Below are 13,984 nucleotides of genomic sequence, written 5' to 3'. Positions count from 1 at the left end.
TCTGACTTGGAAGAGACAGGGAACGTTTGTCAATAAAATGCTTTTGCAAAGTCATTCTTTCTGCTCTCATTAGAAATACCAAATTGCCCCTACGCAGAGCTACGGATGCTTTCACATCCCTCTCTGACTCAATAAAGTCCATGAAAGGAGAGAACAGGGCTGTAAATGATGCTGTGTCCAAGTAACATTCCTGCGTGCCAGCCATATATGATCAGTACCTTGTATTGAGGAGCTTCATGCATCAGGGAAGCCAGGCTGGAGCTACTTACCATAAACCAAAGCCCTACTTTAACTACCAGTGCAGAAGGCAGCAAATATTTCCATGGCATTACATTGTGAGACCTCCCTACAGTAGAATACAGAAAATTGCTGGAGAAGGCGATTTGCCCACAGAAGCATCCGAGGTGCAGGTGCCCAGTTGCAGCGCTGCCTCACTTACTGCAAGTGTACAAAATAAGTGTTGTAAATTCAAAGAGGAGGAAATACTAACTCAGGGAATGCTTTATCTTTGAAAATACCATGAACAGAGTAGTGTGGCTAAGGGAGGAAGGGACAAGTGAGAAGAGGTCATAATTTATATTTGACTGTACATTTTATTGTGTCTCCAAGAAAAACGAAACTGATAGCTTGCACTCACAGCTCACTAGAGAAGCACCAAAACTTTCTGGCCAGCTTGCTCATTTGCAAGTAAAGAGGCCGTGCCACATGTTGGTGTTTTATTTGTGGAAAATAAGCATCATAACTGCAAACCAGAAAGAGAAAGAAGAAGAAAAAAAAAGAAAACAATATGCCTTCTCATTTGAGATGGAAAACAAGCTCGTAAGAGTTGAGCTGGCTGCTGAGCTAGAGTAAATCAGCACAGGCGTAACACCGGCAGGCTGTCACCCCGTCCCGTGGGCTGCCCGCTTGCTCGGCTCAGTGCCACCCGGGCGCTGGGCACAGCCAGCATCTGAAAACGTGCTAGGTGACAAGGGAGTTTCCTGATGCTTGTCAGACGTAAGCCGTTGCCTTATACTAGTTCTCATGAAAGTCCACGTTTCTTCAGTGGGAGGAATCGCTCCTCTGAACGTTGTCCCACTTTGCATAGAAAATTACACTGGCATCGCAGCACGGACTGAGGTAACAACAACAGTGGCTTGGTTAGCCAAAATCTCAGCTTGCCTTCACTGAGGTTTGTTCTCTCAGGGGGGGCAGGAGCTGCCGGGCAAAGGCCCCGCTCCCCCAGGCCGCTGCGGCAGGCAGTTAGCAGCTTCCCCCATCGCTCCCCGGAACGGGATCTGCAAGCAAGGACCATGAATATGACAGAGCATAAAACTGCACAAGCAGTCACAAGCGCTGTCCCGGGAATGTCGCTGTGAGGGAGGCCAGAAACCACCAGAGCTTCACAAAACCAAAAGGACTATGCTTTCCAGGGGAGAAAAAGAAAGTAATTAGAAATGAAGAACCACTAAACCTGGCTTTAGCTGTTCCTCAGCTCACCCTCTGTGCCGCATTCAGAGAATTTCCGTGGTACCAAAAAGCACCAGGCTATGCAATTGCTGTGACAAACCACACACCCGTTGACTGATCACTACCCAGCATTTACCTGGGGACAGAGCAATGCTCTCGCCTCCCAAAGCAGGGAGCTCTCTGCTGCAGCAGCTCACTTGGTGTCCAGGCTTGCAGTGCACAAGCGATATCAAAAAAGCACAACCTTGTTACCTGAAAGGAAGCAATGCTCCTGTTCTTGCTTTGCAAAGAGATTTTACCTTTTCTCCCAAGAAAATAAACCATGTCATAAGTGTGACAAGGGATTGCCTTAGGCAAGAAGCCTCCAGGTAGGTTTTGGTGTAAAAAGTCATTTTCCAGTAAAGCCAGGCTGGGATTGCACCCTACTGCACTTTGCTGAGCCACCACCTAAAGCCTGCAGCTTTGGGGAACTTTCACAAGCACCTTCAATTTTCCACTTCGGACGCACCCATTCCCCTGCTGGCACTCACGCGTGGAGCTCCGAGCTCAAAGGGGCCCTTTGGGAGCCTGCACTGTGCTTCCCCCAAGGAAAAAAACCACTGCTTCTCCAAAAGTTCGATTTTCTCTTCTGATTTAATCCTTCTACAGCAAAGACCATCAAATTCAGCACACAAAGCTTTAGTGCATCTGCCAAAGGATTTCCCTGATGGCAAATCTGGATGGTTTGGTCTATTGAAACAAAGATGTTTATTATAGGAGCACGTGCCATACCCACCCAGACCATGACATTTCCTCTTCTCTTCTGTTGTCTTGTCCCTGCCCCCCAAAATCTTTCCTGTTTATTATGTTTTCCTGTATAGGTATAAGAAACAGAAGAAGTACTATTTGATCGTAACAACCATTGGAGTACTATGCACCCCAGCTTCTGTGCCTGGCAGTATTGATAGTTGATTGTGTAAATAATAATAAAAAAATCATAACACTGCTAGGTGTAATGTAAGAAGGTGAATGGAATAAAAGAGGGAGGCAGGACAGGGGCATCTCCTGAGCTGGCAGAAGCTCCGGCTGCAGAGCAGCAGCCCTCCTCCGAGTCCAAGTACAGCTAAAGGGCAGTGTGTGAAATGCTGCTGAAAGCAGTGGCGATGGCAAAACTCAGCTGGAGATGACCCTGCAGAAGGGACACTGCCCCGCAGCTCCGGCCAGGGGAGAAGGAAGAGGCGAGGGAGGGCTCCTGTTGCCCTGGGCTCTGGTCTGGCCAGAAAGCAGACTTCCCGCTTTCATCTTCATTTAGAAATCATCTTGGTTTTAAATAGCATTTGTGTATGAGCACACTAACTGCAGGGAATGTGCCACGTCCCATGCTGCTGGAGCCGTCTGAGCACAGCTCATCCTACATGCATATGGGCTTGCGTCTCTGTACAGGTCAAAAAAAAAACATTACCCAAAATACTAAATAATAGGTTTAATATGTATTCTTGCTGAAGACAGTTCATAAATTCAGCTTCATGAAACACTCACTAGTGCATTTCTGATAAACACAACTGCTTCTGAATGCTCAGCAATAACATTGCAACTAACGCAGCTGCCTCACCAGCAGTGACTGATGACATACGTCCTTACTAAAAATCAGTAGTATTGAAACCAGCAGAGAGCTCTAAGCCAAAGCTTTGATAAGTGTCACTCCAAACTGCAAGTAAAACATGCTTCAAATATACTTCTATATTTCCTTTCTGTTGTTACAAAAATCTAAAGTTTCCAAAGGCAATACTTCTTTCAGCAATGTAGGATAATATCAATAATATTGTAACTAGCTCCAACTTTCTTAAACCAGTTCAGCTTTTCCCCTGATAAGGTGATCTGTACTACAGCGTCTATTTCAAACTATTTTCTTTTGTTAATGACACACAAGTAGGATACACTCTAATTTTCTATTTTCACAGGCTGCTTTGACTCCGTGATATAAAATATCTAATGCGAGATCCTCTTGGGAGTACAGGCATATCCCAAATACATGTTTGAGAACCAATTTCACAAAGTCCACTAGACTATTAGAGACCCAGATCAAACCATGCTGTTCATTTCTTTCCACAGGTGAGGAAATTAGTATGCAGAGATAGCTGCAAAAAATTCAGTTTTCGTCCAGGGATGACTGGCACTTCCACGTGAATGCCACACCTTCCCAAAAGCAGCATGTCCCACCACAGATTGTCACTTATTCCAGCATGTTCCTAAAGTGGGGGGAAAAAATCTAATTAGTGATATTATCTAATGCGCATGCACATTGATGGGAGGATAGCCATTAACTTCAATGGACTTTGGATCAGACTCAACGACAAAAACCACAGCAGAGACCATCCAGCTAGCAGCTATTGACGCTCGTTACGCACAACCACAGTTTGCTCAGCATACAGGCAGGGAGGTTATTTTACCAGCCCTTTTGCCATCAGCCCATGCAGGAGCTCAGCTTTCCCACACAAACTCCGGTGTTCGGGGCGGGGGGGGATGACAAGAGCAGCTACACCTTCCTTTTTCTCTACATCCAGCTGTCTCAAGCCTGCTTCTAAAGGTCTGATCGCTTCTTAGTCAGCAACGAGAGAAATTTAACTTCTCGGGTTCTTGCAGTGCTGTGAATTACTGAGTAACTGTGAAAGCCTATCAGATAGGGTTCGGCTCCTGACACCCTCCGTGCCACAGCTCAGCCCTCGGGGCAGTAATTCCCCCAGCTTCCATTTGAAGACAGGCAAAGAAACTGCAGGTGTGCCACGATGACTTCTCCCTGCTTCAAGCTGGACTTTGGGGTCCCAGCGCTGGTTACGCTCCCTCTGCACAACTGCCAGGGCAGAAAGCGCACCTCCAGCCCTTCAGCTTGCACCTCATTTTGTCAAACTGTGTGCACCGCGATAGCAAGGACATCTGAAGCTCAGTTATGTCTGCAGGAAATTTCAGCCCTGTGTCACTTTAATTAATTATAGCTGATCTGGAACAGTTGTTCTTTGCTAAGGAAATTGTACTCTTAACTCTTCCTACACAACAGATGATAAAAGGCGGTGCTTTAAAAGCAAAGACTTCCTAGAAGACACAGAGTGTTGGGTAATCACATTGGGATTAATTCCTGCCTGCCAGCCACAGCAAATGCCACCTCCCCACGAGCAATTTAACTCAAGAACAGCCATCCCCAGCTGGCTGGGCCTCCAGCTCCTCATCCCACCCTTGGCAGCTGCCGACGGCTCTGCGAGAGCAAGGCAAGTGCTCAGCGGTGCAGCCCCAGCCGCAACAGCTGGATGTTCAGGGGCATGAACGTGAGCTGAGTGACCAGCGTCAATATCTTTCTCAGAACCAGGCTTTGGTTAAAACTGACCTGGAAAAACAAGATAGAAGTGCGCCGACATCTTAGGCAAGCTTCCTTCTTATTTTAATGCCATCTCTCATTTGAGCTTCCCATTTGACAGTGCAACTTCATCACTCTCTGCTAAAATTCTGCATTTACTTTAATTGGTGTTATCAGTCCTGCATGTATTTCAATTCAGCATGAAACAAATTGACTGTCAGAAATCTATTGAATTATTCACATTCCCATTAAACCATATTCTACCCAATACCAACTGTTATTATATATACCAACTGCACTCCATATTACAACATAGCAGCAAGGGCCGATTTTGCCTGAAATATTCAGAGTCACTCTCCCCACTAAACATTTTCAGCTGAACACAGTTCTCAGCCTACATAAATTGTATGGGCTAAGATAAATGTGACAGGGAAGAGCTGGTGGCCTTTGCCCACCAAAGCCCCCGGCGTGCAGCTCTGCCCGAGCCCTGCCAGCAGCACCGCCCCGCACACACAGCTGGGGCTCGTGCAGGGGCAATGAGGGCTGAACTTGACCTCGCTCAGCACCACCAGCATCCTAACCCTATCACCAAATTATTATTGCAGTCTTTAAGTCATATTTAGTCTTCGGTGGGGACCAGCTGGGTTAACTCACCCAGCAAGCAGGGTCTGCAGAGCTACCCCAAACTGAGTACACCACCTGCAGCATCAAATAGCACAAAGTAATTACTGGAGGAAACTGCTGTGAACCACGATGAAAAACATTAGAAATTGAAAAAAAAAAAGGAGTCACACAACAAAATAAAGAGAAACAAAAGAACCTCCTGAGTTTTAAAAACAATAGTGCCATTTGGGAAGGTAACCAGCTCTTGCATCATGCCAGTTTACCAAATTAACTCCCTAGTAGTTAATAAGAAAAAGGAAGCATCAGATTGCCCCATACTTCTCAGAAACAACAAAGCAAAGTAAAGGAGGGGACTGAGAGACACTCACCACCTCTGCCCAAGGAGCACCCAGCAAGCAGCACTCCCCCAGCTGAGCCAGATTTAAGGGGCTGGCAGCAGGCAGCACGCTGGGAGGAAGCAGCCTTTAAAAGAGCAACCCATGTAATCTAGAAATTATACTGCCTTATTTGGAAATATCATTTCTGATCCTCATTTGTGCTCAGCATCCCTGCACATTACATTTGTGCATGTATATGAATGAATTAATGTGTATGTATCTGTGCGTGTATGTACATGGCAAGAAGGATTTCACTTTCTTGCAATGACTACTCACTACAGAAATAATAATACTTCAAATATTTTAAAACACTAACCAGATCCACTGCTGCTTTTATAAGATAAGTATTTGTTTTTCCTTTTCCCAGAGTGAGAAACCAAAATATCTCACACTTTATATTTGCAAGGGTACCTCGTTTGGTGCAATGACCTTCAGCCACAGCTGGAGGCAGACAACCAGCCTGGGTGGATCCCAGCTGAATGATCGCAGAATACTGCAGCACTAAGCTGCCCTGGCCCAGGTTGCAGAGCCAACCCGAACGGTGACAAGAAACCCCCCCAGTGACCGGTGGGGAGCCGGTAGCAGCCCTGAGAGTGCAGCTGGCCCACAGCTGGGGACCCTGCTGAAACCCTTCAGAGATGCCTTCAGTGTAGGGACTGCCATCTGCTGCAGTAACGCGTCAGCCCAGGAGCCACAGAGATGCTTTCACTTTGACATACAGAGCTAAATCAAAGTGTGCCACTAGGCATAATCCTCACTCTTTCATACGTCCCTAAACTGTGCTTTGCTTAAAAATGTTTACTTTAAAATCCAGATTGTGCTGGGAACATGGGAAAAGGGATGAGGGGAGGCACGAGTAGGTGACTGTTAGGTGTGACCAGGACAAAGGTGCTTGGTCCTGATGCCTCGGGAGCTGTCCCGAAGCACTGCACGGCCGAGCGTGCGTTACCTCCTCCGGCACACCCCCAGCACTGCTTTCTTGTGCTTTTTCTTCTCTTTTCAGGTTTCTGCTGCTGTGGAGCGCGGTGCTTATCATGTACCCAACCAGTCTGGCCGTCATTGCGCTGACCTTCTCAAACTATGTCCTGCAGCCCGTCTTCCCTAACTGTATCCCCCCCTATAATGCCTCCAGGATCCTCTCCATGGTGTGTTTACGTGAGTATTTGCTTCTTGCGCACACACAAAGCTTGCCTCGGTTTTACATGGGACCACTTGAGGGGCCGCTCCAGCCAGGCTGGGGTCACAGCCACAACCCAAAAGGCAAGCAGGGAGGTCCCAGGATGGGCACCATGACCGGTGCAGGATATTCAGTCCCTTCCCACTTGCCTGCAGCAAGCACAGTGGGCTGGAGCAGGGCACAACAGCACCCGAATCCCTGCAGGTCCTGGGGAAAATTGCGGCAGGTGAGCTTGTGGGATGGGGCAGTGCCGTGCTCCCTGCAGAGCCATGGGCGCCCGGCATGGGTGACCCACCAGGACAGGTTACCCACCAGCACAGGCCACCCACCACCGTTTGAGCCCTTCCTAGTCTTTTACATTCACAAATGCAAGCATGTAGGAAGCGCAGCACGCCACCGGCTCGGCATTAATTACTTGTGGAGCCAGCAAAAGCAAACCAGAGCTACAGAGACTGAAGACGTTCACCGTTTCCTCGAGGAGGCGGTGATCCCTGCACGTTGAGCACTGCTCGGGCACAGTAGCTAGAGCTGGGGGGAGCCCCGACTGGCAGCGCCCGAGCGGGGAAGGCTGCTGGCTGCCAGGGATGCCCCCGCAGCTGGGAATCTCCTAGGGCAAGGCAACGCTCCTCCTCACCCTCGCTCCCGGCCACGCTAGAGCTCCCCGCAGGAACGTGCACGTCAGTCTGTGTTTTTCAATGCTTTGTGTGTTCTTAAATAAACATAATTTCATTTCACTGAATTCAGTCTTTTGCTCTCCAGTCCTCCTGACCTGGGTGAACAGCTCCAGCGTTCGATGGGCAACGCGCATTCAGGATATATTTACAGCAGGAAAACTCTTAGCCCTGGCCCTTATCATTACTGTGGGCTTCATACAGATCTTTAAAGGTACTCTGTGAGACAGCTCTAACACGGGTATGGTACTGTTGATAGACTCGATTTTCCCCGCTTACTGCTCTGTTTCCTCCTTATAAACCGACCCGAAGGAGCGCTGAGTTTAGCAGAGCTGCGGGGCTGTGTACTCACACAGCTGTGGAAAGGATGGCACAACAGAGAAATCAGCTGTATGCCCTTAAACAAGTCCCTGTCCGGCCCGCCTTGTCGGTTTTGGTAGAATAAAGGAGGGCAGCTGAGGGTGTTTCGCAATAGTTACTGAATTTTTTTAATGTGTTGTATTTTCCTTAAATTTGAAGTGCTCTGGGTGTAAAATGAATAAGCGATGCCTTGGCCAGGGCAGGAAGACACCTGCTTCATTTTGAGCACTAGTCCAGTTTCCTACAAAAAGTCACTTATAAGATTAAAAATAGGCAAAAAAAAATCGCACTGATTCACCAACTTAATGGAAAGCAGAAAACACAAAAGGGTCACAATGTTTTTATCATGTATATTATGAGTCATATAAAGGAAGATGCAATATGACATTTACAGAGAGCAGAAAACTTGTTTTCTCAGTGGTAATAGTCCCACAATCTTAAAAAATCTTCCAGCCCCATAGACATTTTATTTTTCAGTATTTCTACTAAACAACAACAAATGCTTGTAAAAGAAGACCACACTAAGAACAGGTAGGAATTTACCCCGCCAAGGAGCCATGCACAGACAGTGCAGGTTGGCAAAGGGTCCCATGAGTCGCGGGGGTGAGGCCAGCGCCACGGCACAGATGGCAGTGAGGGATGCCTCTGCGTACAGCCCGAGCTGCCTCCCCAGGACACTGTGCCGCAGAAAGCACTGCAAGTACAATGCCAGCCCACGGTGACATGAAGAGCATAAAATCCCAAATCCAATAAGGAATAAAGAATAAAAATAAAGAATAAAAAGCAAAAGTTTACCTATTTTCCAGTGTCTTCAGTAGGTAGGGGTGGCTTAACCTCTTGCTTGCGCTCTCTGTGCAGGAAACTATGAAGAGCTGACACCAAGCAATGCATTCAATTTTTGGATGACTCCATCCGTGGGGCATTTAGCCTTAGCTTTTCTTCAAGGGTCATTTGCGTTCAGTGGCTGGAACTTCTTGAACTATGTAACAGAAGAACTGGTTGATCCCCGCAGGCAAGTATCCATTTCCATGCCATCCACATTTTCTTGAAGTGCTGAGACATTGGAGCCATCTGGTAATATTCATTTAATAAGCTGCAGCGATGTCCGTCCATGTCTATGGGACCGGTCTTTCTAAAGGAGAGAGAGATTTTTTGTTTAGAACAGGTAGCAGGCAAGGTAAAGGAATACTGAAATTAAGAATATATTGCATAAGGCATTAACTGAATCAAACAAGCCTGTAGACAAAGCAGTATCTTTATGGCACTATTCAATCATACAGTGCTTCTATAGCAGGAAATTAACCATTGATGAGATGCCACACGAGTATCTATAGGGAGAATCACTTCTATTAGAAAAATGCTGAATTATGCTGGAAGTCGCTTTGCTTTTTCACCCAAAGGGGATCTTCCACAGACACCTGAAAGAGAAGATTAGAAAGGCATTGCGTGGTGAAGGCAGCGCTCCCCGCCCCAGCGTGGCTGCAGGCACCTGCCCGGCGGGGCGACCGACGTCGGGTCGCTGCTGGTCCTGGGTTCGGGAAGGGGCTTGGAAACGATTTATCATGAGCAGGCTGGGAAAGCTGGAGGGAAAGTGAATTTTAGTTTAGTAAAGCGAAGCTCAAATGTTTCAGCATTTCTGAGCTGATGAAGTGGAATGACAAATGCCAAGAGCAGCTCTCGGAGCGTTAGTTATTTCTGGGCATCCAATGCACACAGCAATTAAATAAGGAGAAGTTTAAGCTATTACACAGCCTGGGTGGGAATGAATTAAAGCTGCAGCCTGACCAGCAGCTCTGCACATGCCTTCACGCTAGTGAGTGGCAAAGTGCACGTGCAGAGATCTTGGCAGGAATAAAGAAAGTGTGGTAATGTGTTCCCTCAATAAAACACCAACATTTTAATGGACCACCACAATTTCAAAGCTGAATAATGAAAAGTTATGACTTAAATAAGGCAAATATGGCCTTAGTTGAGAAATAAAGAGAAAAAGGAGTGAATGGCCTTTTTTAAATTGCTTTTGCAGCCTCTAAGGGGAAACTAAAATATAAAAAAATAATTGGATAACGAAAAACACTTCTCATTTTTATTAAATCTGTTCAAAATCACAAAGGTTAAATACGTTTTTTAAAAAAACTTTTTTCCAAATGTGACACACACAGAAAAATGCCTTATTGCGTTAGATACAGAACAGTTCAGGTGTCCACCTCTAAGGAGGTCTCTGGATCGGACATCAAGTACATCTACATCTGTGCTACTGTAAGTTGCCACGGTGTTGTATGACCAGACCAGGTTTACGGCACGGGACGGGCCCAGGCAGCCACCTGAACAACAGGATCCCGTTCCTTTTCAGAGCAGGTGAAGGTAAAGCAAAACGAGGCATTTTATTCCACCACCGGTGCCTGTACATAGGGCTTTTGAGAAGCAGCTATTTCATTTTTCAGCAACACGCTGCCTTGATCCCCACCAACAGCCCAAAGGGAGCCCGTGGTATTTTTGTTCCAGGGAGCTCCCCTGCAGACGTGGCATTTCGCAGCACCTTTAGCCTTCTCCAGCCTGCAGTGGGTCAGAGCCGTGGAAGTGCTGCTCCCCGCCAGAGAAACAGCCGATGAACCCACCCAGCTGGGTGACCTCCCCCGGGCCGTACACGGTTGTTGTGGTCTCACTGTGCGTGACTGTAATTTCTTATCTACCCTCCTAATTCTTTTATTAGGAACCTACCTCGTGCCATATTCATATCCATCCCATTGGTGACATTTGTGTATACGTTCACCAACATTGCATATTTCACTGCCATGTCACCCCAAGAGCTCTTGTCCTCCAACGCTGTGGCGGTAGTAAGTAAACCATTCCCTGGATGTCTAAAATACACTTTGATTTCGGTTCTGTGCTTTGCGGTGTATTTCAGTTTCTCTGCCTTCTGTTGCTTTAGACATTTGGTGAAAAGTTACTGGGCTATTTTTCCTGGGTTATGCCAGTCTCAGTGGCCCTATCTACATTTGGAGGAATAAATGGATACCTTTTTACCTCATCAAGGTTAGATGGAGTACAATTTTATGAACGTTATCTTATTTGGGGAGGGACTGTTTTAATTGCATTTGCTAAAGAAATGCTAGCTAGACGTTTTGGATGTTGTACAGCATGAGGTCGTTGTTGGGCATGTTGGATACATTCAGTTATGAATTGCTCTGTTTCGAATCAGGAAATGTAATATTGAATCGCGGAATCCTTGCAAAATAATCCTTACAAGCTACTGAAAGTGTCTGCAGATGTAGAATAACTCACAGTGAGAGCCAAGCACGGCTTTAGTGTGGAATCAAAGTCATTTTACAGCAATAAAGTTCCAGTAGCTACAAGCTAAACCGTGCTTCACTCCAAGAGGGGTTTTAGGGCCTGGTGCTGTTCCCAGTCAGACATAGTCATTCCCGTGCTATGAAAACTCCTTTCAGGCAAGATGCTTTGCATGCACGCTGCTGGTAGCGGGGCTGGAATCTGTAAAGTCTGTTATATTGTAGTCTATAAAGTCTATTTATATTAATTGACCTCTCTGAACTTAATTAAAAAGTTGTAAAAAGTTTTTTGAGGAAATGACTCAAGTCTTAAGTACCTTGAGAAAGTTACTTATCTCAGCACTTCCATGAGTATAATGAGATGCAACAAATCCGAGTGCATATGTAACAGGTTATGCACTTAAAAGTGAAATCTTAAGGCATGTTAAACCTTATCCAAAACCCTCTTGACACTGGAAATATTATCTGTGAGGGGTTTTATGCCTTGGCTATGTATGGCTGATCACCGCACAACCTTCACAGTATTCATCCTACCCTGGGTAAGGAGGCAACGCTGGCCAGCAGGCAGGGACTGGACAGATTTCGGTCCTCCTCGTCAGAGGTAATTTGGCATCTCAGAGCAGGTCATTTCACAGATGACATTAACTGTTAAAAGCCTCATATACTGAACGGCCTAGTTTAAATAACTTACACCAGGTTACACAGGCAATCTCTAGTCGTCTCCCCAGTCACAGCCCAGCACCCACAGGCTGCAGCTCCCTTCCACGGCAAGACCGATGTGGGCGGTTGAGATTAGAGACATTATATGGCTGATACTGAAGATGTTCTTGTACACCCAGTGGACTCAGCATTACTATTCTTATTTCCAGGTTATGTTTCTCTGGTGCCCGAGAAGGCCACTTGCCGAGTTTGCTTGCCATGATCCACGTCAAGCACTGCACGCCCATCCCTGCCCTGCTCGTCTGTGTAAGTTTTACCGTCCCTGCTCTGTCACGCTGTAACCTGCTCTTAGAAATACTGAATCGTGGACAAGAGAGCTGGAAAAATCCTTGAGAGGCCATTTTACCCCAGAGGAGGAGAAGCGAGTAGGCCTGGAGTGCTGCTGGTGGGTGCTGGCTGAGCAGCTCCGACGGCCCCAGGGAGGAGCAACCTTCAGCCTCCGAAATAACCTCTCCGACTCCCAGCCACCCATGATGCTTGGAGGGTTTCCCTCATGCCTAACTTGAGCTGCAATATAAGCCCATTACCACTTGTCCTACCCACAGCAGAGATAGAGTCTGGCTTTTGAAACAGAGATACTTTGTTTAAGAAAAGACGAGCTCTTTTGACCAATTTTGCCTGCTTTCCACAAACATTTGGAAATCCCCATGGTCACTGCTAATCCCACTTGAGCAGGTGTGGTTCAGATCCCGCCGCCAAAGCCAGAGACACGGCAGGTCCCAGGGAGAGGACAAAGTGCTCCAAACGTTACTTTACTCTCAACAAGCAAGACATCTTGTGAGGGATGATCGGGCAGTGCTCTGAGGACCAGGAGTATTTCTTTTCTGTGGGCCAAAAAATAAAGTAGGAACAATGATTACAGTGGCCCCAAATAAAGCATCTGCTGAGTGGTACATCAGGCAGACAAGAGGTCACCTGCAAAGATCAGAAACCAACGGGCCAAGTGTCGGGAGGGCTTGGGGCTGGTCAGGTTGCCGGTGTGCTCCCGCAGGAAGAAGATTTCTCTAACTTTTTATACAGCATAAATGTCCATGGTATTAATGACTTACAGAAGTTATTATTTGAAACAAAGAGCTTTATACACATTTACCAATAGTGAAGCTAGAATATGTGATGGGTTTTACTGTGGTGCCAAAGATGTTAAAGAGGGAAATGATTCCTGGTGCTGCCGTCCGCGGCTGCATGGCCCGAGCAAGGGAATTCCCTGAAGGGCATTTGCTTGAAATCTCGGCTGCACCAACTGCTGCCAGCTCCAGATTTGCCACTGATATTGAAACAGCGAGGGTTTGACCCCAGATGCACTAGGAAGCGCACATTTATGTGTCTCCTGCCTCTAACAGCAGTTCTGGCACAATACACCCAGACCAAATTCCACCAAATAAGCCTCCTGCACATTCCACTTTTATGACAAAATATCTGAGGCTTTACAGCATTCCTGGGGCTTAGTGCCCCGCCACAAACATCTCGCCTGTTGCCCATGCAGGGTTTTGGGGTAAACTGCCCACGGTCTGCCCTGCCCCGGGCAGCCAGGGAGCGCTGGCCACATCCCGGGCTCCCGTGGGCAGCTCAGCTCTGCTGGTGCCGATGAAGCCCAAGTCCTTTGTCCTTAAAAATGCATCGGCTGAAATAACATGCTGAGTTTCATAGGCTGTTTCGCTGTGAAACAGCCTCGACACGAGCGGGCTGCCTGAGCCGAGCTGGCCGATCAATCAGGCGAACGCCAGCCCCCCGCTCTCCTCTAACCATCCCCTTGAATTACAGTGCAAATCACAGAACCAACGCTGCATATCAATTCATCATGTGAAGGCGTTTTAATGCAGCTCAGGGTATATCAAGTGCTGCTAGGAAATATTAATTTCTTAACAAATAGAAATATAAAAATAATATAGTGTAGGCAGCTACAATAGCAAACTGGGTCAGACTTTAGGCAAACCTAATTAATACATCAGGTTCCTTTTTCCCTTCCAATGAATCACACCTAGCTCTTTGCA

The 13,984-nt window shown here is 46.9% G+C and overlaps 1 protein-coding gene across 1 annotated transcript in view; it reads left to right on the top strand.

Moving 5' to 3' along the window:
* Nucleotides 1-13,984, top strand: part of SLC7A10 (solute carrier family 7 member 10) — a 44,918-nt gene that overhangs the window by 27,581 nt on the left and 3,353 nt on the right. Inside the window, 6 exon segments of the mRNA XM_075509876.1 lie at nucleotides 6,782-6,933; nucleotides 7,715-7,840; nucleotides 8,845-8,998; nucleotides 10,697-10,820; nucleotides 10,916-11,019; nucleotides 12,143-12,239. Coding sequence (XP_075365991.1) covers nucleotides 6,782-6,933; nucleotides 7,715-7,840; nucleotides 8,845-8,998; nucleotides 10,697-10,820; nucleotides 10,916-11,019; nucleotides 12,143-12,239 — 757 coding nt within the window.

The sequence above is a fragment of the Mycteria americana genome, chromosome 8 (assembly GCF_035582795.1).
Source record: "Mycteria americana isolate JAX WOST 10 ecotype Jacksonville Zoo and Gardens chromosome 8, USCA_MyAme_1.0, whole genome shotgun sequence".
Lineage (NCBI taxonomy): Eukaryota > Metazoa > Chordata > Aves > Ciconiiformes > Ciconiidae > Mycteria > Mycteria americana.
This window is presented reverse-complemented; position numbering and strand designations above follow the sequence as displayed.